General features: G+C 44.5%; 1 protein-coding gene across 1 annotated transcript in view; it reads right to left on the reverse strand.

The window, feature by feature from the left end:
- Positions 1–25,201, reverse strand: part of mia3 (MIA SH3 domain ER export factor 3) — a 204,501-nt gene that overhangs the window by 31,342 nt on the left and 147,958 nt on the right. Inside the window, exons 19-20 of the mRNA XM_068028070.1 lie at positions 15,287–15,347; positions 7,461–7,496 (exon numbers count right to left, since the gene is read on the reverse strand). Of these exons, the coding sequence (XP_067884171.1) occupies positions 7,461–7,496; positions 15,287–15,347 (97 nt within the window). The remainder of the gene's footprint in view (positions 1–7,460; positions 7,497–15,286; positions 15,348–25,201) is intronic.

Consider the following 25,201-nt stretch of genomic DNA (forward strand, 5'->3'; position numbering starts at 1 on the left):
AGAGACTTAGCTGTGGGCAGGAAAAAAGCAGAAGCGCAAGGGGAGAGCCAACTGCGTAACATCCCCGACAACCAATTTTATCTGCAGCACTTGTGGAAGAGTCTGTCACTCTAGAATTGGCCTTTATATCCATTCCAGGCACTGCTTCACAAACCACTGACCACCTCCAGGCACTTACCCATTGTCTCTCGAGACAAGGAGGCCAAAGAAGAAGTAGTAGTTATATAAATACAAGTTGTTTGTTATATTCTCTGGAGTTTAAAAATATGAGAGTTGATCTCACTGAAATACATCAAATTCTAAGGGGGCTCGACAGGCTAGATGCTGAAATGCTGTTTCCCCTAGCTGGAGAGCCGAGAAGTCGGGGTCATAGTCTCAGGATAATGGGTTGGCTATTTAAAACTGAGATGAGGAGAAATTTCTTCAAGGTTGTGAATCTTTTAAATTCTCTACCCTTTAGGGCTATGGATGCTAAGTCGCTGAGTAAATTGATGACAGAGATCAATCGACTTTTAGGCACTAAGAGGGTCAAGAGATATGGGTTTAGGGAGGGAAAGTGAAGTTCATGTAGAAGACCAGTCATCTAATTGAAAGGAAGAGCAGGCTTGATTGGCTGTATTGTCTACTCCTCCTATGTCTTATGATGTTGAGATAAAAATGGTGAGCAATTTCAGGGTAGTAGTTTTTCTCAATTCACAATCAACATTGTGGGGGGGGGGGGGATTTGGTCTGAAGCTGCAGGGCGATTTCTGGTAGAGCATGGCTACCTGACCTGAACTCGTCAAGACCCGACATGTCGAGTTCGGGTCGGACACAGTGCTGCCTTTTGCGCGGGGAGGGAAAGGGAAGTAAGCTTCAAAATTTGAACAGCCGGGATGTCAAGGCAGGAAACATGCATCCGGACTCCGGACTAGTCTGCCTCCATCTGCACGATTCTACATGAATAGCCTGCTGCCGGAATGGCAACATTTGGACAAGGTACAGTACAACCTCTGATATAATTAATTTTATTCCTGTAGTCAAGTCGGGTCGGGTGCGGGAAAAAAAAAAAATCAAAGGACTCGGGCCCGGGTTGGATGCGGTCGAGTCAGGCCTGGGTCGGATTTCAATTGCATACCCGAGCAGGCCTTTAAGTTCTGGTGAGTGAGTGATTCCCTTTTTCAAAATACTTGGATGCGTTAAGTGGAGTTTAATTCTTGGAAGTTTATTACATGCACAAGGCACATTTTTAAGTTAGAGACAAATGGATGATAGCGCAGGGAGGGAATCCTCGTGATATGCATGGACTGCATTATGCAGGCCCTCATGTATCCAGCAGCAACACATTTGCACCAAGTGTCGGAAAGCTGAGCACTCAAGCAGAGGATCTGGGCTCGATGAGCAATTGGCCAATCTCTACATCAGACCCGTACTCTCCGAGTGCGATCACCTGTTAGGCATCGCACAATAGGGAAATAACAGAACGACACGAGGCCATTCAGCCCAGTGAGTCCATGCTGGCTCTCTGCAGAGCGATAATGTCACTCGCATACCCCCAAAGCCTGCAAGTTAATTTCACTCAAGTGCCCATCCAATTTCCTTTTGAAATCATTCATCGTCTCTGCTTCCACCACCCTCGTAGGCAGTGAGTTCTAGGTAATTACCACTCGCTGATTAAATAAGGTTCTTCCTCACATCTCCTCTGCTTCTCTTGCCCAAAAGGTTAAATCTGTGTCTCCTAGTGCTTGTACGATCAGCTACTGGGAACAACTTTTGTCTACTTATCTAATCCTGTCATAATCTTGTAAATCTCTATCAGATCTCCCTCTCAATATCTTTTGCTCCAAGGAAAACAACCCCAGCTTCTCTGATCTAACCTGGTAGCTAAAATCCCTCATCAACCATTCTGGTAAATCATTGTCTCAAGGACATCCCTCCTGACGTATGACCACCAGAACTGGACATAATACTCTAGTTGTGGCCTAACCAGAGCTTTATAAAGGTTGAGCAAAACCTCCCTACTTTCGTACTCAATATCTCTATTTATGAAGCCCAAGATCACATATGCTTTGCTACCTGCTCTCTCAATGTGTCCTGTCACCTTCAAAGATCTACGTACATGAACCCCCAGGTCCCTGTGTCCCTGCACACTCTTGAAAACTGTGCCATTTCGTCTATATTGCCTCTCCCTATTCCTCCTGTCAAAATGCATTACCTCACACTTCTCTGTATAAAACTCCATCTGCCACTTGTCTGTCCATTTCTTAGGCTAGCCTATCAATGTCCTGTTGCAGTCAACTGGTAACTTCATTGTTCACCACACTTACAAGTTCTGTATCGGCAAATTTTGAAACTTTATTCTGTATTCCAATATCCAAGTCATTTATATCAAAAAATCAGTGGTCCTAACACTTGGGAAACACTGTCTACCACCTCCGGTGTGAAAAACTGCCATTTACGACAACTCACTGTTTTCTGTCCTTAAGCCAATTTTTCATCCAAGCTTACACTGACTTCCTATTCCATAAGCCTCAATTTCCTTTTATGTGGTACTTTGTCTAACACTTTCTTAAAATACATTTAGACAACATCCACCGCATTCCCTTCATCAACCTTCTCTGTTACTTCATCAAAAAAAAAATCAATTAGATTAGTCAAGCACAATCTGCCTCTTACAAATCCATGCTGGCTCTCCCCAATTAACTCAAACCTCTCCCAGTGCCTATCCATTTTTTTTCCTGATTATTGTTTCTAAAAACGTATCCACCACTGATGTTAATCTGACTGGTCTGTAGTTGCTAGGAACATCCTTGCACCCTTTCTTGAACAAATGTGTTACACATCGGCCACTTTCCAATCCTTTGTCACCTCCCCCATATCTAGGGAAGACTGGAAGGTTAAGGCAAGCCCTTCTGTGATCTCCATCCCTAAGCAACTTGGGATGCAAGCCATCTGGACTAGGTGACCTATCCACTCTAAGCAGATCTAACCTTTCCAGTTCATGCTGTCCATCAATTTTCATCCCATCCATTATCTCTACCATCTCCATTTCTATTGATAATTTGTCAGCATGCCCTTCCTTAGTAAACACCACACCTCTAAACATATATTAGAATTAGAACATTGCAGCGCAGTACAGGCCCTTCGGCCCTCGATGTTGCGCCGACCTGTGAAACCATCTGACCTACACTATTCCATTTTCATCCATATGTCTATCCAATGACCACTTAAATGCCCTTAAAGTTGGCGAGTCTACTACTGTTGCAGGCAGGGCGTTCCACGCCCCTACTACTCTGAGTAAAGAAACTACCTCTGACATCTGTCCTATATCTATCACCCCTCAACTTAAAGCTATGTCCCCTTGTGTTTGCCATCACCATCCGAGGAAAAAGACCCTCACTATCCACCCTATCTAACCCTCTGATTATCTTATATGTCTCTATTAAGTCACCTCTCCTCCTCCTTCTCTCCAACGAAAACAACCTCAAGTCCCTCAGCCTTTCCTCGTAAGACCTTCCCTCCATACCAGGCAACATCCTAGTAAATCTCCTCTGCACCCTTTCCATAGCTTCCACATCCTTCCTATAATGCGGTGACCAGAACTGCACGCAATACTCCAGGTGCGGTCTCACCAGAGTTTTGTACAGCTGCAGCATGACCTCGTGGCTCCGAAACCCGATCCCCCTACTAATAAAAGCTAACACACCATATGCCTTCTTAACAGCCCTATTAACCTGGGTAGCAACCTTCATATATTACCCTCTTTGCTCCTAATAGGCCCCACCCCACCTCTTACTACTCCTTACTGTTCACATGCTGGAGGAAGATTTTTGGGTTACATTTTTTAACTGCCATTCTATTCACACATTCTCTTTGCCAGTCTGATTGCCTCTTCACGTCCCCTCTCCCCTTATTGTACGTAGAATGGGAAATGGGTGTTCAGCCACAAGGGCAGCAGAGGAAGACAAGGAATTTGTGAGTTACTGTATTGGCCAAAAGTTAGTGTTGGACAAGTCTGAGGTGGACAGTGACAATGGTCTTGAGCTACAATGGAACAAGAATGCCACATAGTAATCCAAGTGTAGTCTAAACAATATTTTTTTTATTCGTTTGTGGGGTGTGGGCTTCGCTGGCGAGGCCAGCATTTATTGTCCATCCTAACTGGCCTTGAGGTGGTGGTGAGCTGCCTTCTTGAACTGCTGCAGTCCTTGGGGTGTAGGTACACCAACAGTGCTATTACGAAGGGAGTTCCAGGATTTTGACCCAACGACAGTGAAGAAACCGCGATATAGTTCCAAGTCAGGATGGTGTATGGCTTGGAAAGGGAGCTTGCAGGTGGTGGTGTTCCCATGCATCCACTGCCCTTGTCCTTCTAGGTGGTAGAGGTCACAGGTTTGGAAGGGGATGTCAAAGGAGCTTGAGTGAGTTGCTGCAGTGCATCTTGTTGATGGTACACACTGCTGCCACTGTGCATCGGTGGTGGAGGGAATGAATGTTGAAAGTGGTGGATGAGGTGCCAATCAAGCAGGTTGCTGTGTCCTGGACGGCATAGAGGTTCTTGAGTGGTGTTGCAGCTGCACCCATCCAGGCAAGTGGACAGTATTCCATCACACTCCTGACTTGTGCCTTGTAGACGGCGGACAGGCACTGGGGAGACAGGAGATGAGTTATTCACCACAGAATCCCTAACCTCTCACCTGCTCTCGTTGCCACAGCATTTATATGGCTGGTCCAGTTCAGTTTCTGGTCAATGGTAACCCCCAGGATATTGACAGTGGGGGATTCAGCGATGGTAATTCCATTGAACGTCGAGGGGAGATGGCTTGATTCTCTTTTGTTTCAGATGGTCATTGCCTGACACTTGTGTGGCGTAAATGTTACTTACCACTTATCAGCCCAAGCCTGGATGTTGTCCAGGTCTTGTTGCACTGGACATGGGCTGCTTCATTATCTGAGGAGTCGCGAATGGTGCTGAACATTGTGCAATCCTCCCTGTTTCCTATTCCTCTAGAAACCTTAGTACTTTGCACTCTTTATGGCCTTATCAACCTGTATTGCTAGTTTTAACAATTCAAGTCTCTGTATTCTCAGATCTATCTGTTCTCTTAGTTTATCTTCCAAGAAATAAGTGGCTTTCAACTAAAAAAACACCTCACACTTGGCTATATTGAAGTTCATTTACCATTTATCTACCTACCCTGCATGTCTATACTCTGGTGCAGTCTTTCACTACACATAACCAGTCAACTTGAGATCATCTGGGCAGCACAGTGGCGCAGTGGTTAGCACCGCAGCCTCACAGCTCCAGCGACCTGGGTTCAATTCTGGGTCCTGCCTGTGTGGAGTTTGCAAGTTCTCCCTGTGTCTGCGTGGGTTTCCTCCGGGTGCTCCGGTTTCCTCCCACATGCCAAAGACTTGCAGGTTGATAGGTAAATTGGCCATAAGCAATTGCCCCTAGTAGAGGTAGGTGGTAGGGAAATACAGGGACAGGTGGGGATGTGGTAGGAATATGGAATTAGTGTAGGGTTAGTGTAAGTGGGTGGTTGATGGTCGGCACAGGCTCGGTGGGCCGAAGGGCCTGTTTCAGTGCTGTATCACTAAACTAAACTAATCTGAAAATTTCAACACCATAACTCAAATTCCTGAGATCCAATCACTGATGCACTGTTACATGATGTAACAGTGGTGCCAGCAGTAACAGGACATCACTTCCCATTTGCTGTCAACTCAGAAATTTCCCATAACTCATACCATTTGTTTTTTTTTAGCAGAAAGCAAGAGCAGCCCAAAGTCCTTGTAGGAACCAACGATGGAGTCAGTTCTTGCAATGGGAGTTTAAGGATTTAGGCATTCGACCAAAACAAAAAGACCTCAAGGATCAGAATCTCTGGACTGTTTCCTGTGCAACATGCTAGGGTGGGTAGGGAGAGGAAGATTGGGTTGGTCACTACATGATTGCAGGAGTGAAGGATTCACGTTCGTAGGACACTGAAGTGAGTTCTGCAGCAAGGGATGGCAAAAACCTAGACTAAATGGACGGACATCCATGCAGGTTGGATAAATTGAGCAGCGAGACAAATTTAAACCAATATCACAGTGGCTGGGGAAAGTCTAGATTTGAGAGGGAGAGCGCAAAAACAGAGGCAGACAGCTTAGCTGATATTATTTTCTCACTTTATTTCAGAGAAAGGAAAAGAAAGAGGCTTTGAGATAGTGAGGGATAAAACTGCTACCGGAAGGGAAATCAAAAAGGTCAAAGAGAAAAATAGGAAAAAAGGTCAACATTGTAAAAAAAAGGAGTCTAGTTTGAGTGGCATCTTTACGAATGCTAAAACTAGGACAAACAATACTGAAGATTAAGGAATATAAGTAGTGCAGTGGGGAGGTTAAAAGAAAAACTCGAAGAACATGAAAGGGAATATGCAAAGGCTAACTTATCGTATACCAAGTAGAGTAAGGCCTTTTATAAACACACAAAAAAAGTTTAAGAAATAAATAATTCCCTGAAAGTGCAAATACAAGGTAGAAAAAGTAATGAAAAAGCGAAAATTTCCAACTGCTTTTATAAACAGGGACAAAGAGTACAAGAGTAAAGATGTAACACAAATTTGTATAATTCAATGAATGGGCAATGTATATTACAGTTTTGGGTAACCAGTTGTAAAAAGTCAATAAAGCTATAGTGAGCATACAGTGTAGGTTCACCAGGATGATGCCACAGATGGGGAACTGTAGTTTTGAGCAGAATCATGGGATACTAGGACTACTTTTACTGACGCAAAGGCGGCTGAGGAGATTTAAATGGAAATTTTTAGACTGCAAACTTTAGACAAAGTTAATTGAAAAATACAATTCCCTCTGGTTGAGATCCAGCAATATGGAATCATCAAGTTAAATGTTTTACCATGCACGAGGTGAGGGGTTAGGAGGAATTTATTTCCACAAATGGTTGCTGGAGCACAGAATTCTTTGCCACAAATACTTGAGGCCAAGACCATTGCATCTTTTAAGGAAAAAGTAAATATTTAAAGCAAATCATACAAGGCCATGGCAGAAAAGAAAGGACAGTGGGATTGGACTTATTCGAGCAGAGAGATGTCACAGATACAATGGGACAAATGGCCGCCTTCTGTGCCATAAACTTCAAATCAGAAATAAAGTACAGACATTGTCTTTCATAAAGGATTAAATAAGATGGGGGAGTGCTTCAGGGGGATCAAGGGTGAAGTTCATTAGATACAGCGTAATGACATACTCTAAACACACGCCATAATGTTCTATGTTCTATAATGAGACACATTGCATTCTCAGACTGCATTTAAATGCTATCCAAGCACAAGAACACCTCTCCAACTAAATTACTATTACAGATTAATCACCCTTTTGTGAGCTGAAAGCAAAGGGATATAAACAGGAAACTACAGATCCAAGCTGTACACAAGGTTCTGATCTGGGGCAACAACTCAAACATCCAAACTCACCCAGTTTTCATGAGCCTTCTTCTCATGTGCAGCAATCTGGAAAATAAAAGGTAGAAAATATTTGTTTGAAGAATGCAGTAACTCTAAAAAGCCCATTTGGGGTTCACTATAGAGGGTTACATCAAAGGAGGAGGGAAAAATCTAAAAGTGATAGTTGTCCACTGTATTTAGTGATTGATCAGTAAACCATCGCCACTATGCATTCAGCAGAGATGCCATTAGGGTAAAGGGCATTAGATCTAAATAAACATATGAAAAGGAGTCCACGAAAAGAGCGCCCAGCCCTTCAAAGGTCATTGTTTGAAGATACAACTTCCCTGCTGCACAGTTCCCAGTTGTGAGTAATGCTAACTCAAGGGGAGGCAAAAACAAAGATGAAAACAAAAACTTGTGGATAATTTTAGGAAAACCTCTTGGAATTTTTTCCCCCTAATCAACATGTGCCCCAATTTCCTCAGAAAACTTCAAGTTGGTCAGCTACAATTTGCCTTTCAGAAATCCATGCTGGCTGCTCTTAATTAACTGGTATTTACATACGAACATACGAAATAGGAGGAGTAGGCCACTTGGTCTATTTTCTATCCATGCCAATATGTTACCCCTACACCATGAGCTTTTATTTTCTGCAATAACCTTTGATGTGGTACCTTATCAAATGCCTTCTGGAAATCTAAGTACAATACATCCACCCCTTCCCCTTTATCCACAGCACATGTAACTCCCTCAAAGAACTCCAATAAATTGGTTAAACATGATTTCCCTTTCACAAAGCCATGTTGACTCTGCCTGATTACCTTGAATTTTTCTAAATGCTCTGTTATAACATTTTTAACAATAGCATCTATCATTTTCCCGAAGACAGATGTTAAGCTGACTGACATTCGCGATTTTCCAATCTTACAGAACCTTTCGCAAATCTAGGGAATTTTGGAAAATTAAAACTAACGCATCAAGTAGGATGAAGTCCATCAGAACCCGGGGACATGTCAGCCCGCAGCTGCAACAATTTGTTCAGTACCACTTCCCTGGTGCTTGTAATTTTTTTTGAGTTCCTTCCTCCCTTCCATTTCCTGACTTACAGCTAATACTGGGATATTACTTGTATCCTCAATAGTGAAGACCGATGCAAAATATCTGTTCATCTGCCATCTCCTTAGTTTTCCTTATTATCCATTATTAATTCCCCAGACTCACTTTCTATAGGACCAACACTCACTTAAGTCTTTTCCTCTTTTAAATATCTATAGAAACTCTTACTATCTGTCTTTATATTTCTAGCTAGCTTTCTCTCATACTCTAATGTTACCTTCCCTATCAATCTTTGTCATTCTTTGCTGTTTTTTTATATTCTGTCCAATCTTCTCACCTGCCTCTCATCTTTGTGCAATTATAGGCTTGTTCTTTAAGTTTGATATTATCTTTAACTATTTTAGTTGATGGATGGTGTGTCCCACCCTTGGAATTTTTCCTTCTCGTTGAAATGTATCTATTCTGCATATTCTGAAATATCCCCTTAAACGTCTGTCACTGCATCTCTTTTGACCTATCCCTTAACCTGATTTGCCAGCTCTACTTTCATGCCCTCATAATTACCCTTATTTAAGTTTAAAATACTAGTCTTGGACCCACTCTTCTCTTCCTCAAACTGAATGTAAAATTCTGTCAGCCTTCCACCTTCCATTCTCTGTCTTAAAGCTCTGCTTTCCCTCCTGTACTGCTATACAGAACCTTAGTTAGGCCACACTTGGAATATTGCGTACAATTCTGGTCGCCACACTACCAGAAGGACGTGGAGGCTTTGGAGAGGGTACAGAAGAGGTTTACCAGGATGTTGCCTGGTCTGGAGAGTATTAGCTATGAGGAGAGGTTGGATAAACTCGGATTGTTTTCACTGGAATGACAGAGGTGGAGTGGTTTACAAAGTTGAGTGGCATGGACAGAGTGGATAGTCAGAAGCTTTTTCCCCAGGGTGGAAGAGTCAGTTACTAGGGGACATAGGTTTAAAGTGCGAGGGGCAAAGTTTAGAGGGGATGTGCAAGGCAAGTTTTTTTTTTTTTTTTTTTTACACAGAGGGTGGTGAGTGCCTGGAACTTGCTGGCGGGGGAGGTGGTGGAAGCAGGTACGATAGCGACGTTTAAGAGGCATCTTGACAAATACATGAATAGGATGGAAAAAAAGGGATACGGACCCCGGAAGTGCAGAAGGTTTTAGTTTAGACAGGCATCAAGATTGGCACAGGCTTGGAGGGCTGAATGGCCTGTTCCTGTGCTGTACTGTTCTTTGTTCCTGTCCCACACCAAATCCCCCCTTGCTGATCTACAGTGGCTCGTGGTCCCCTAATACCTCGCGTTTAAAATTCCCAACCTCATGTTTAAATCCATCCATGACCTTGTCTCTCCCTCAGTGCTATAACCTCTCTCCACCACCCCAAAACATTACATTCCTCTGATTGTGACTTCTTGTGCCCTCTCCCATCACCCCACCATTGGTGCCTTCAGTCACATTGCAAGATGCAGTACAACAATCCAAGGCTCCTTCAACAGTACCTTTCAAACCAGCAACCTTTAGCAACTAGAAGAATAAGGACAGTAGACTCATGGGAACACCACCACCTGCAGATTCCCCTCCAAGTCACACATCATCCTGATTTGGAACTATATCACCATTCCTTCAATGTTGCTGGGTCAAAATCCTGGAACTCCATCCATAACAGCACTGTGGGTGTACTTGCATCTCAAGGACTGCAGTGATTCAAGAAGGCAGCTCACCACCACCTTCTTGAGGACAACTGGGATGCGCAATAAATGCTCATCTTGTCAGCAGTGCTCACATCTCACGAATGAATTTTTTAAAAAGTTGCCACCGTTCCACGCGCTGGAATTCCCTTCCTAAATCCCTCCGCTTCTCCACCTTCCCTTCTGTAAGACCCTTCTTAAAGGTCAAGCTTTTTAATGAAGTTTTTAAATCACCCCTCCTAATAGCCTATCCTTTGGTCAATACTCATTTTTTTTCCTCTTTTACACTTCTGTCAAGTGCCTCCGGCACTATATAAAAGCATGTTATTGTTGAAGAATGACTATAGAACACTATGAAGAAAATCTGGTAGATAACAAGGGGAAAAAGTAAATAGAAGATTTTATAAATAACTATCAAGTAAAAAATAGTTAAAAGGGAGGTCCAGTTGGGGATGAAAAAGAAAATATTATGAAGGATGAAGGGATAGTGAAAATACCAAATCGTAACTTTGTTTCTAACAGAAGAGTGTGGTAGTTGGATGAAAGTTACAATAGGTGGAGTAGTTAGAAAGGAGATATATATGTGTGTACATAGATTGATAGATCTGGAAGTAATACAGGGAACAAATGTTGGAACTCAAAATGGGAAAGACACTGAGCCCTGGTGATATTCATCCTAGAATGAGGGAGATTGGAGTGAAAAGAGCAAAGGCTCTGACCTCAATCTTTCAAACATCCTTAGATCTAGAAGTTGCATCTGGTGGTTGCCAATGTAGCAAATCTTTTCAAAAAGGGATTAAGAGATAAACTATAAACCAGTCAGTCTAACAATGGTAGTAGGTGAGCTTCTAGGTGCCACAAAATCGGATAAAATTGATATTGACCTCAATTTATTGGACTTCTTTGAGGGAGTTACATGTGCTGTGGATAAAAGGGAAGCAGTGGATGTTTTGTACTAAGATTTCCAGAAGGCATTTGATAAGGTGCCACTTCAAAGGACACTGCAGAAAATAAAAGCTCATGGTGTAGGGGTAATATATTGGCATGGATAGAAGATTGGCTAGTTAACAGGAAAGAGTAGGCATAAATGGGTCATTTTCTGGTTGGCAAGATTTAACGAGTAGTGTGCCACAGGGATCTGTGCTGGGGCCTCAACTTTTTACAATTTATATAAATGACTTAGATAAAGGGACCAAAGGTATCATTGCTAAATTTGCTGATGACACAAAAATAGGTAGGAAAGTAACTTGTGAAGAGGACATAAGGGGGATACAAAGGGATATGGATAGGTTAAGTGAGTGGGCACAGACCTGGAGTATAATGTGGGAAAGTGGGAAATTGTCCACTTTGGCAGGAAGAATAACAAAAATTATCTAAATGGTGAGAGATTGCAGAGCTCTGAGATGCAGAGGGATCTGGGTATCCTAGTGCATGAATCGCAAAAGGTTAGTCTGCAGGTACAGCATGTAATTAGGAAAGCTAATAGAATATCATTTATCCCGAGGGAAATTGAATACAAAAGTAGGGAGATTATGATTCAGCTATACAGGGCATTAGTGAGACCACATCGGGAGTACTCTGTACAGTATTGGTCTCCTTATTTAAGGAAGGATGTAAATGCATTGGAGGCAGTAAAGAGAAGGTTTACTAGACTAATACTTGGAATGGGTGGGCTGTCTTCCAAGGAAAGATTGGACAGGCTAGGCTTGTATCCACTGGAATTTAGAAGAGTAAGAGGCAACTTTATTGAAACATATAAGATCCTGAGGGGTCTTGACAGGGTGGATGTGGAAAGGATGTTTCCCCTTGTGGGAGAATCGAGAACTAGGGGTCACTGTTAAAAAATAAGGGGTCACCCATTTAAGAAAGAGATGAGGAGAAATTTTTTTCTCAGAGGGTTCCGAGTCTTTGGAATTCTCTTCCTCAAAAGGCGGTGGAAGCAGAGTCTTTGAATATTTTTAAGGCAGAGATGATGAGCAAGGGGGTGGAAGGTTATTGGGGGTAGGTGGAAATGTGGAGTAATCAGTTCAGCCATGAACTTATTGAATGGCGGAGGAGGCTGAAAGGGTCAAGTGCCCTACTTCTGCTCCTAATTCGTATGTTCGTATGTAACTTGAATCAAGTCCTGTTCACCCATCACCCCTGTGCTTGCTGACCTACAATGGCAGAGCAGGCTCGAAGAGCCGAGTGGCTCCTGCTCCTAATTCGTATGACCAAGAGAGCATTAGTGACAAAGGGATGGAATCTTAACTTTTTTTTCTTGCACTTTATATTCAACTTGATCGTTTGTCTTAGGCAGAGTTTGCTGACAATGCAACCACAAGGTGGCACAGTAGTGGCACCTGCACAACTGCAGCCTCATCGACTGAAACGTCACTGTCTGCACCCTCTCAGGCAGCTGCCAATAATAAAAACGGCGCTGCAAAATTTGTCACAAAAAACAAATTAAACCCAAACCCCCTCAATGGATATGTTAAAGTCATAGAGCACAGAAACCGGCCCTTCGGCCCATCGTGACCATGCCGGCCATCAAGCACCTAGCTATTCTAATCCCATTTTCCAGCACTTGGCCTGTAGCCTTGTATGCAATGGCATTTCAAATGCTCAGCTAAATATTTCTTAAATGTTGTTAGGGTTCCTGCCTCTACCACCCCTTCAGGCTGTGTGTTCCAGATTCCAATCACCCTCTGGGTGAATTTTTTTTTCCTCAAATCCCCTCTAAACCTCCTGCCCCTTGCCTTAAATCTATGCCCCCGGTTATAGACACCTCCGCTAAGGGAAACGTTTCTGCCTATCTATGCCCCTCATAATTTTGTATACCTCAATCAGGTCCCCCCCCCCTCAGCCTTCTCTGTTCTCAGGAAAACAACCCTAGCCTATCTAGTCTCTCTTCATAGCTGAAATGCTCCAGCCCAGGCAACATCCTGGTGATTCTCCTCTGCACCCTCTCCAGTGCAATCACATCCTTCCTATAGTGTGGCGACCAGAACTGTACACAGTACTCCAGCTGTGGCCTTATTTGCGTTTTATACAGCTCTATCATAACCTCCCTGCTCTTATATTCTCTGCCTCGACTAATAAAGGCAAGTATCCCATATGCCTTCCTAACCACCTTAACTACCTGTGCTGCTGCCTTCAGTGATCTATGGACAAGTACACCAAGGTCTCTCTGACCCTCTGTACTTACGAGGGTCTGACCATCCATTATATATTCCCTTGCCTTGTTAGTCCTCCCAAAATGCATCACCTCACACTTTTCAGGATTAAATTCCATTTGCCACAGCTCTATCCATTTTACCAGCCCATCTATATCATCCTATAATCTAAGGCTTTCCTCCTCACTATATACGACACCACCAATTTTCATGTCATCTGCGAACTTACTGATCATGCCTCCTATATTCACGCCTAAATCATTAATGTACACTACAAACAGAAAGGGTCCCAGCACCGATCCCTGCAGTACACCACTGGTCACAGGCTTCCAATCGCAAAAACAACCCTCGATCATCACCCTCTGCCTCCTGCCACTAAGCCAATTTTGGATCCAATTTGCCAAATTGCCCTGGATCCCATGGGCTCTTAACTTCTTGACCAATCTCCCATGCAGGATCTTATCAAAAGCCTTACTGAAGTCCATGTAGATTACATCTACTGCTTTACCCTCATCTACACATCTAGTCACCTCCTCGAAAAATTCAATCAAGTTAGTTAGACACGATCTCCCCCTGACAAAGACATTCTGACTATCTTCGATTAATCCCTGCCTCTCCAAGTGGACATTAATCCTGTCCCTCAGAATTTTTTCCAATAGTTTCCCTTCCACTGATGTTAGGCTCACTGGCCTGTAATTACCTGGTTTATCCCTACTACCCTTCTTGAATAATGGTACCACATTCACTGTCCTTCAGTCCTCTGGTACCTCTCCTGTGGCCAGAGAGGATTTGAAAATTTGTGTCAGAGCCCCTGCAATCTCCTCCCTTGCCTCACAGCAGCCTCGGATACATCTCACCTGGGCTTTCAAATTTATCCACTTTTAAGCCCGCTAAAACCTCCTCCCTTTCAATGCTAATTTGTTCAAGTATATCGCAATCCCCCTCGCTGATCTCTACACCTACATCGTCCTTCTCCATAGTGCACAGATGAAAAGTAATCATTTAAAATCTCACCTATCCTCCGGCTCCATACATAGATTGCCACCTGGTCCCTAAGGGTCCTTATTCTTACCCTCATTATCCCCTTGCCCTTAATATACTTATAAAACGCCTTGGGATTTTCCTTTAACTTTCCCACCAGTGTTTTTTCATGTCCCCTCTTCGCTCTCCTAATTACTTTAAGTTGCCCCCCCCTCCCCCACCCCCCGACATTTTCGATACTCCTCTAGAGCCTCCACTGTTTTCAACGCTCTGAATTTGCCATAAGCCTCCTTTTTTTTTCCTTATCCAATCCTCTGTATCCCTGGTCATCCAGGATTCCTTGGATTTGTTGGTCCTACCCTTCACCTTTACAGGAACATGTTGGCCCTGAACTCTCACTATTTCCTTTTTGAATGACTCCCACTGGTCAGATGTAGACTTTCCTACAAGTAGCTGCTCCCAATCCACTTTGGCCAGATCCTGTTTTATCATATTGAAACCGGCCTTCCCCCAATTCAGTACCATTACTTCCGGTCCATCTTTGTCCTTTTCCATAACTGCCTTAAATCTTACGAGTTATGGTCACTATCCCCGAAATGCTCCCCCACTGACACTTCTACCACTTGCCCAGCTTCATTCCACCCCTTCTCTTGTAGGACTTTCTACACGCTGTCTACTATAAAGTAGAGGGGTTTGGAGGTTACAGTATGAAAAATCTGAGCTCAGCCGTGACACATCCCACAATCAAATGGCCTGCCAACACACTCAGCTCACACACGAACAAACACTTGGACAAGGTATGGAGAACCAGTTGCCGAATTGCCCCTCAGCTGGAAGTCATCAACTCCAGATTAAAAGCAAAATGCACTATCTATCCCACATCAGTCTCTGATTTCTCAAAGATTCAACACGATCACTGAGCATTACAGAACCACTCGACACTCTTCTCACTTACCTGATTTTTGAATGATCGTTCAGTCTTATGCAATTCTTCTTCCATTTCCTGAATTCTTTGTCTAATAAGTCAAAAAGAAACAGACTATTAGCAAAGCAAAAGGAATTGCTCCAGCTGAAGCAAGGACCGCAGATGCATCAGGAAAGAATAAGTGAGAAGGCTTTGGCAGTACAGCTGCATCAAAACCTAGAAGATACAGAGTGCACAAAACTGTTTTTAAAACATGCTGAAAATTTGTCTAATTTTGTGTCAAAGAGAGCAAGAGTCATATTGGTAGGGGAAGGATGCACTGAACAGACTACACCATTGGAATATGTCGTCTAATTTTGGGCACGAATGTACAGAAGAAGTAATTAGACTCTAAGCGACAGACGAGACACAGACCATGAGACAACAACTTGTATCCAGCATCTTTAATGTAGTAAAATGATCCAAGGTGCTTCACAGGAGTGGTATTAAATAAAATCTGACACCAAGCCACATAAGGATATTAGGGTAGATGACCAAAAGCTTGGCCAAAGATGCAAGTTTTAAGGAGCCCCTTAAAAGGAGGAAAGAGGTAGAGGGGTTTAGGGAGCAAATTCCAGAGTTTAGGGCCTTGGCAACTGGAAGCATGGCAGCCAATAGTGGAGTGATGAAAATCTGGGATGAGTAAAAGACCAGACTTTAAGAGTGCAGAGATCCAATAGTTACGGAGCTGGAGATGGTTAGAGATAGGGAGGGGCATGGCCATGGTAAGGTTTGTAAACAAGGGAGAATTGTAAAATCGAGCGGTTGCTTAATCAGGTGTCAAAGTAAGTCATCAAGCACAGGGGTTATGGGTGAATGAGACTTGGTGTGAGGTAGGAAACAGGCAGCAGTTTTGGATTACCTCAAATTTAGAGAGAGTGGAAGATGGAAAGCTGGCCAGGATCGACTTTTGTGCCAAAGGACTGTGAAATGAGGCAAGGCTGGAGAAACTTGGGCTGCTCTTGAAAACAGATGAAGCAGAGCAAAGCTCAGAGATATACAAAATTGTGAAGGTACAGAAAAAGGTGAATCTAGGGTTCCACTCCAAACTAAACCAAAAGAGTAGGATTCAAACTGATGACAGGGAGATTCAGGGAACTTTTCCCTCACACATGGCGAGACCCACACGTGGAATGTACTTCCAGGTTGGGTGGTGGTGGCAAAAACCTTGGAATCATTTAAGAGACAAGACCGATATTGTTATTTTAGATGAGGGAATTAAGGGAGCAGGTGGTTTACCTGGATGGATGAACTAGGATGAATGAACTAGGATGAATCAAATGGCTTCCTTCATCAGTGCTACCTTGCCCAAACATGGACAAAAGAGCTGAATTCCAGAGGTGAAGTGAGGGTGACATCAAGGCAGCATTTCACCAAGTGTGGCATCAAGGAGCCATAGCAAAATTGAAGGAATCGGGGGAAAACTCTCCACTGGATGGAGCCATACCTAGTGCAAACTAAGATGGTTGGGGTTGTTGGAGGACAATCATCTCAGCTGCAGGAGTTCAGGTTAGTGTCCTAGGCCCAACCATCTTCAGCTGCTTCATCAATGACCTGCCCTCTAACATAACATCAGAAGTGGGGACGGTCGCTGACAATTGCAGTGCTCAGCACCATTTGCGACTCCTCAGATACTGAAGCAGTCAGTGCCAACATGCAGCAAGACCCGGACAACATTCAGGCTTGACCTAATAAGTGGCAAGTAACATTCATGCAATGTAAGTGCCAGGCAATGACCATCTCCAGAAAGACAATCTTCCTTTGACAACATGACAGCATCTTCCAAACCCACGACCTGGTGAGGCAGGTAAAGAGACCGAGCAGACAATAGTGGAGGAGCCTCAGACTTTGCAACTGTCAAACAGATTTGAGGTGCTCTCAACCAGTTTGGATGAAAGCGAGGTCTGCAAAGTGGATGAGCAGACTCCCCATGGCACTGTGGTAGAGGAAGTCATTCAAGTGGTGGGAGCAAAAACAAATGTAGTGGGAGTAGGGGATAGTATAGTGAGGGGGTTTGACAATGTTCTGTGCAGCTGACAGCGTGAGTCCAGAAGGCTGTGTTGCCTACGCGATGCCAGGGTTCAGGACATCTGCTCAGGGCTGGACAGGAACTTGCAGTGGAGAGGCAGGATCCAGTTGTTGTGGTTCATGTAGGTACCAACGACATAGGTAGGACAAGGAAAGAGGTTCTGCTTAGACAATATGAGGAGCTAGGCACCAAACTGAAGAGCAGAACCTCAAGGGTAATAATCTCTGGATTATTACCTAAACCAACTGGCAGAGGGCATATAAGATTAGTGAAATGAATATGTGGCTCAAAGACTGGTGTGGGAGAAGTGGGTTTCAGTTCGTGGGGCACTGGCACCAGTACTGGGGAAAGTGGGGGCTGTACCGTTGGGACGGTCTGCACCTGAACCATGCTGGGACCAGTGTTCTAGCAAACTGTATAACTAGGGAAGTAAAGAGGGCTTTAAACTACACCGGGGTGGGGGGGAGGCGGTGCGGTGAGGGATCAAGCCTGGGCAGATGTAGCAAACCAACGGGTAGAGTCAAGGCAGGAGTGAATAGTAATATGGGAAATGAAGGTCAGATAATTGCAGGAAGGGAGAGAGAGAAAAGATCTCAGAACACACCCACAGTCAAGACTAGATGTTACAAAGATAAAGGGACTGCAATAATCATGGGCGTTTTTAAATCTACATATAAACTGGAAAAATCAGATTGGCAATAGTAGCCTGGATAAGGAGTTTATAGAATGCTTTCGAGATAGATTCTTGGAGCAGCACGTTCTGGAACCAGAGAGCAGGTTATATTAGACTTGGCATTGTGTAATGTGACAGGATTAATTAAAGATCTCAGAGTAAAGGCACCTCTAGGTAGTAGCGACCACAATATGATTGAATTTCACATACAGTTTGAAAGAGAGAAGAGGTTGTAGAGAATAGCCAGGGAACTACAGACCAGTGAGTCTCACGTCAGTGGTAGGGAAACTATTGGAGAAAATTCTGAAGGAGAGAATCTATCTCTACTTGGAGGGGAGAAAATTTGATTAGGAATAGTCAGCATGGCTTTGTCAGAGGGAGGTCATGCCTAACAAATTTGATTGAAATTTTTTGAGCATGTGACCAGGTGCGTAGTTGAGGGTAGTGCAGTTGATGTAGTTTACATGGATTTCAGCAAAGCCTTTGACAAGGTCCCACATAGGAGACTTATCAAGAAAGCAAATGCACATGGGTTACAAACCCTTGATAAAGGTAGATTCAAAATTGGCTTAGCTGTAGGAGACAGAGAGTGACGACAGACGGCTGTTTTAGTGACTGCAAGTCAGCGTCCAGTGGCGTACCACAGGGATCTGTGCTGGGTCCCCTATTGTTTGTCATTTATATAAACTACATAGATGACTATGTGGGGGGTAGGATCAGTAAGCTCGCGGATGACACAACGATTGGCCGAGTGGTTAACAGTGTCTTGGGTTACAGGAAGATATAGACCGGATGGTCAAATGGGCAGAAAAGTGGCAGATGGAATTTAACACTGAAAATTGTGAGGTGATACACTTTGGAAGGAGTAATATGACATGGAAGTATTCAATGAATGGCCTGACACTGGGAAGTTCCGAGGAACAAAGGGACCTTGGTGTGTTTGTCCATAGATCTCTGAAGGTAGAAGGGCAGGTTAATAGGGTGGCGAAAAAGGCATATGGGACACTTGCCCTTATCAGTCGAGGCACAGAATACAAAAGCAGGGAGGTCATGTTGGAGTTGTACAGAACTTTGGTAAGGCCACAGTTGGAGTACTGTGCGCAATTCTGGTCGCCACATTATAGGAAGGATGTGATTGCACTGGAGGGGGTGCAGAGGCGATTCACCAGGATGGTGCCTGGGATGGAACATTTAAGCTATGGAGAGAGGTTGGATAGGCTTGGGTTGTTTTCGCTGCAGAGAAGACTGAGGGGTGACCTGATCGAGGTGTACAAGATTATGAGGGGCATGGACAGGGTGGATAGGGAGCAGCTGTTCCCCTTAGTTGAAGGGTCAATTACTAGGGGACACAAGTTTAAGGTGAGGGGCAGGAGGTTTGAAGGGGATTTGAGGAAGAACCTTTTTATCCAGAGGGTGGTGACAGGCTGGAATGCCCTGCCTGGGAGGGTGGTAGAGGCTGGTTGCCTCACATCCTTTAAAAAGTACCTGGATGAGCACTTGGCACGTCATAACATTCAAGGCTATGGGCCAAGTGCTGGCAAATGGGATTAGGTAGACAGGTCAGGTGCCTTTAATGCATTGGTGCAGACTCGATGGGCCGAAGGGCCTCTTCTGCACTGTATTATTCTGTGATTCTAAGACTCGTACTTTAAACTTGAATAAGGGCAACTATGTGGGCATGCAAGCTGAGCTGGCTGAAGTGAACAGGGTTTTCAGGCTAGGAGATAGATCAATAGAGAAGCAGTGGCAGACATTTAAGGGGATATTTCAGAATAAGTATATTCCTACTATAAAGAAAAATCCTAAGAGGAGGACCCACCATCCTTGGTTCACTAAAGAAGTTAAGGAAAATAATTACTCAAAGATGAGTGGCAAGTCAGATGATTGGTCAGAATATAGATAACGGCAGAGAATGACAAAAGATTAATCAGGAGAAAGAAATTAGAGTACGAGAGGAAGGTAGTTAGAAATGTAAAAACGGATAGCAAAAGTTTCTACTGGTAGTTAAAAAGGAAAAAAGTGGGTATTGATATTCTAGAGAGAGAGAATGGGGAGCTAGTAGATAATAAGGTCTTAAAAGAGATGGCTAATGAGGTAGTAGATGCGCTGGTGCTATTTTTCAAAATTCGCTAGATTCTGGAAAGGTTCCATCAGACTGAAAAGTAGCAAATATAATGCCTCTATTCAAGAACGTGAGGGGGGGCAGGGGGAGGCAGAAAACAGGTAACTATAGGCCAGTAAGCTTGGCATCTGTCATGGGGAAGGGGTTAGAATCTATTATTAAGGAGGCTATACCTGGGCACTTAGAAAAAAATCAAGCTAATCGGGAATAGTCAGCATGGTTTTGTGAAAGGGAAATCATGTTTAACCAATTTACTGAAGTTCTAAGGGGTAATTGAATAAAAGAAATGGCAGCCAGTGTAGTGTATTGCTCCTCCTGCAGAATGTTCGAGGTGGGGGAAACCTCCGGTGACCCTGCCGACTTCAGCTGCTGGAAGTGCATCCGTCTCCAGCTCCTATCAGACCGTGTTAGGGAATTGGAGCTGGAGCTGGATGAACTGAGGATCATTCGGGAAGCTGAGGGGTTGATAGATAGAAGCTACACGGAGGTCGTTACTCCACAAATCAAAGGCAGCTGGGTAACAGTTAGAGGTGGGAAGAGGTCAGTGCAGGGATCTCCTGTGGTCGTTCCCCTCAACAACAAGTATACAGTTTTAGATACTGTTGGGGGGGACGGCCTATCGGGGGCAGGCTGCAGTGACCGGGCCTCTGGCACGGGGTCCTGCACTGTGGCTCAGAAGGGAAGGAGAGAGAATGGGAGAGCACTAGTCATCGGGGACTCGATGGTGAGGAGTACGGACAGGCGGTTCTGTGGGCGCAGGCGAGACGCACGGATGGTTTGTTGCCTCCCTGGTGCCAGGGTCCGTGATGTTTGTGATCGCGTCTTCAGGATCCTTAAAGGGGAGGGGGAGCAGCCAGAGGTCGTGGTGCACATTGGCACCAACGACGTAGGAAGGAAGGGTGGCACAGATGTTAGAAGTGAGTTTAGGGAGTTAGGCTGGAAGCTGAAAGCTCGGACGGACAGAGTTGTTATCTCTGGTTTGTTGCCGGCGCCACGTGATAGTGAGGCTAGGAATAGGGAGAGAGCACAGCTGAACACGTGGCTGCAGGAATGGTGTAGGAGGGAGGGCTTCCAGTTCTTGGATAATTGGACTGCATTCTGGGGAAGATGGGACCTGTTCAAACAGGACGGGCTGCATCTGAACCAGAGGGGCACCAATATCCTGGGAGGGAGGTTTGCTAGTACTGTTCGGGAGGGTTTAAACTAGTTTGGGAGGGGGATGGGAACCGGACTTGTAATCCAGGGACCAGTGGGTCCACTCAGAAAGACAAAGAGTGTAGTGAGGTATTGGGGAAGGTAGCACTGTCACAGAGGACAGATGGGCACGGAGAAGGGTTAAAGTGCGTATACTTCAACGCAAGAAGCATCAGGAATAAGGTGAGTGAATTGAAGGCGTGGATGGGCACTTGGGACTACGATGTTGTGGCCATCACTGAAACGTGGATAGGTGAGGGGGAGGAATGGTTTTTGGAGGTACCTGGTTATAGATGTTTTCATAAGATTAGGAATGGTGGTAAAAGAGGTGGGGGGGTGGCATTGTTAGTTAGAAATAGTGTAACAACTGCTGAAAGAATTTTCGAGGAGGATCTGCCGACTGAGGCACTGTGGGTTGAGGTCAGGAACAGGAAAGGAGCAGTCACCTTGATGGGAGTTTTCTATAGGCCCCCCAATAGCAGCAGGGAGGTGGAAGAGCAGATTGGGAAACAGATTTTGGAAAGGAGCAGAAGTCACAGGGTAGTAATTATGGGGGATTTCAACTTCCCAAATATTGATTGGCAACTCTTTAGATCGAATAGTTTGGATGGGGTAGTGTTTGTGCAGTATGTCCAGGAAGCTTTTCTGACTCAGTATGTAGACTGCCCGACCAGAGGGGAGGCAATATTGGATTTGGTACTAGGTAATGAACCAGGGCAAGTGATAGAGCTGTTGGTGGGCGAGCACTTTGGAGATAGTGATCACAATTCTGTAGCATTCACTGTGGTAATGGAGAGGGATAGGTATGTGCAACAGGGCAAGGTTTACAATTGGGGGAAGGGTAGATATGATGCTGTCAGGCAGGAACTGAGGAGCATAGGTTGGGAGCATATGCTGGCAGGGAAGGGCACGGTCGAAATGTGGAACTTTTTCAAGGAGCAGATAGTAGGGGCCATTGATAAGCATGTCCCTGTCAGACAGGGAAGGGATGGTCATGTGAGGGAACCGTGGTTGACAAGAGAGGTTGAGAGTCTTGTTAGGAAGAAGAAGGATGCGTATATAAAGTTGAGGAAAAAGGGCACAGGCATAGCTCTGGAGGGATACAAGATGGCCAGGAAGGATCTGAAGAAAGGGATTAGGAGAGCTAAGAGAGGGCATGAAAAATGCTTGGCGGGTAGGATAAAAGAAAACCCCAAGGCCTTTTACGCGTATGTCAGAAATATGAGGATGACTAAGGGGACCGTAGGTCCGGTCAAGGACAATAGCGGGAGACTGTGTGTTGAGCCGGAAGAGATAAGTGAGGTTTTGAATGAGTACTTCTCTTCGGTATTTACGAATGAGAAGGGGTGTATTACTGAAGAGGACGGTGGGAAGCAGACTGGTAAGCTCGAGGAAGTGCTCGTTAGGAGGGAAGATGTGTTGGGGTTTTTGAATAACTTGAAGATAGACAAGTCTCCCGGGCCTGACGGGGTATATCCAAGGATGTTATGGGAAGCAAGGGATGAAATTGCAGAGCCGCTGGCAATGATCTTTTCATCTTCTCTGCTGACGGGGGTGGTACCAGGTGATTGGAGGGTGGCAAATGTTGTGCCCCTGTTCAAGAAAGGGAATAGGAACAACCCTGGGAATTACAGGCCAGTTAGTCTTACTTCGGTGGTAGGCAAGTTGATGGAAAAGGTGCTGAGGGATAGGATTTCTGAGCATCTGGAAAGACACTGCTTGATTCGGGACAGTCAGCACGGTTTTGTGAGGGGTAGGTCTTGCCTCACAAGCCTGATTGAATTCTTTGAGCAGGTGACCAAGCAAGTGGATGAGGGTAAACCAGTGGATGTGGTGTACATGGATTTTAGTAAGGCATTTGATAAGGTCCCCCATGGTAGACTTATGGAGAAAGTCAGGAGGCATGGGATAGTGGGGAATGTGGCCAGTTGGATTAAGAATTGGCTAACTGATAGAAGGCAGAGAGTGGTCTTAGATGGTAAATACTCAGCCTGGAGCCCAGTTACCAGTGGCGTGCCGCAGGGATCAGTTCTGGGTCCTCTCCTGTTTGTGATTTTTATTAACGACTTGGATGAGGAAGTCGAAGGGTGGGTCAGTAAATTTGCAGATGATACAAAGGTTGGTGGAGTTGTGGATACCGAGGAGGGCTATTGTCGTCTGCAAAGGGACTTGGATAGGTTGCAGTGCTGGGCTGAAAAGTGGCAGATGGAGTTTAACCCTGAAAAGTGTGAGGTCGTCCATTTTGGAAGGACAAACATGAATGCAAAATACTGGGTTAACGGTAGGGTTCTTGGGCATGTGGAGGAGCAGAGAGACCTTGGGGTCTATGTGCATAGATCATTGAAAGTTGCAACTCAAGTGGATAGGGCTGTGAAGAAGGCATATGGGGTGTTAGCGTTCATTAGCAGAGGGATTGAATTTAAGAGCCGTGAGGTGATGATGCAGCTGTACAGGACCTTGGTAAGGCCTCATTTGGAGTACTGTGTGCAGTTCTGGTCGCCTCATTTTAGGAAGGATGTGGAAGCCTTGGAGAGGGTGCAGAGGAGATTTACCAGGATGTTGCCTGGAATGGAGAATAAGTCTTACGAGGAAAGGCTGAACATTCTAGGCCTCTTCTCATTAGAAAGGAGAAGGATGAGGGGTGACATGATAGAGGTTTATAAGATGATCAGGGGAATAGATAGGGTAGACAGTCAGAAACTTTTTCCCCGGGTGGAGCAAAGCGTTACAAGGGGTCATAAATTTAAGGTGAAGGGTGGGAGATATAAGGGGGATGTCAGGGGAAGGTTCTTTACCCAGAGAGTGGTCGAGGCATGGAATGCCTTGCCCGGGGAAGTTGTTGAGTCAGAAACTTTAGGGACTTTCAAAAGGCTTTTGGATAGGTATATGGATAAAGGAGAATGATGGGGTATAGATTAAATTGTCCTTGACAGAGGACAAAGGATCGGCACAACATTGTGGGCCGAAGGGCCTGTTCTGTGCTGTATGTTCTATGTTCTATGTTCTATATGTTCTTTGAAGGAGTAACATGTGCTGTGGATAAAGGGGAGCCTGTTGACATACTGTACTTGGATTTCCAGAATGTTACTTGCCACATAAAAGGTTATTGTGCAAAGCAAGAGCTCATGGGGTAGGGAGTAACATAATTTGCATGGATAGAAGATTAGCTGGCTGGCAGAAAACAGAATATGCATAAATGGGTCTTTTTCTGATTGGCAGGATGTGACGAGTGGAATCCCGCAGGAGTCTGTGCTGGGGACTCAACTTTTTATACTTTATACCAATGACTTAGATGAGATGAGCGATATTTGCTTATGACACAAAGAAAGGTAGGAAAATATTTTGTGAAGAGGACATAAGGAGGTTGCAAACCAATATAGATAGGTTGAGTGAGTGGGCAAAAATCTGGCAGATGGTGTATAATGTGGGGAAAATGTGAAGTTGTTCACTTTGGCAGGAAGAATAAAGAAGCAGAGTATTAATGAAAGAGAGAACGACTGCATAATTCCGGAGTGCAGAGGGATCTAAGTGTTCTTGTGCATGAGTCACAAAAAGTTAGTAGGCAGGTACAGCAAGTAATAAAGAAAGCTAATGGAATAAAAGGATGTTATGCTTCAGTTATACAGGGCATTGGTGAGACCACATCTCGAATTCTGTGCAGCTTTGGTCTTATTTAAGGAAGGATGTAAATATGCTGGAGATGGTTCAGAGGTGGTTTTATAGATTGACACCCGGAATGAATGGGTTGTCTTATGAGGAAAGGTTGGACAGACTGGGCTTGTTTCCACTGAAGTTTCGAAGAGTGAGGGGAGATTTGATTGAAGTATATAAAGATCCTGAATGGTCTTGACAAGGTGGATGTGGAAAGGATGTTTCCTTTTGTGGGTG

The sequence above is a fragment of the Heterodontus francisci genome, chromosome 3 (genome assembly GCF_036365525.1).
Source record: "Heterodontus francisci isolate sHetFra1 chromosome 3, sHetFra1.hap1, whole genome shotgun sequence".
Lineage (NCBI taxonomy): Eukaryota > Metazoa > Chordata > Chondrichthyes > Heterodontiformes > Heterodontidae > Heterodontus > Heterodontus francisci.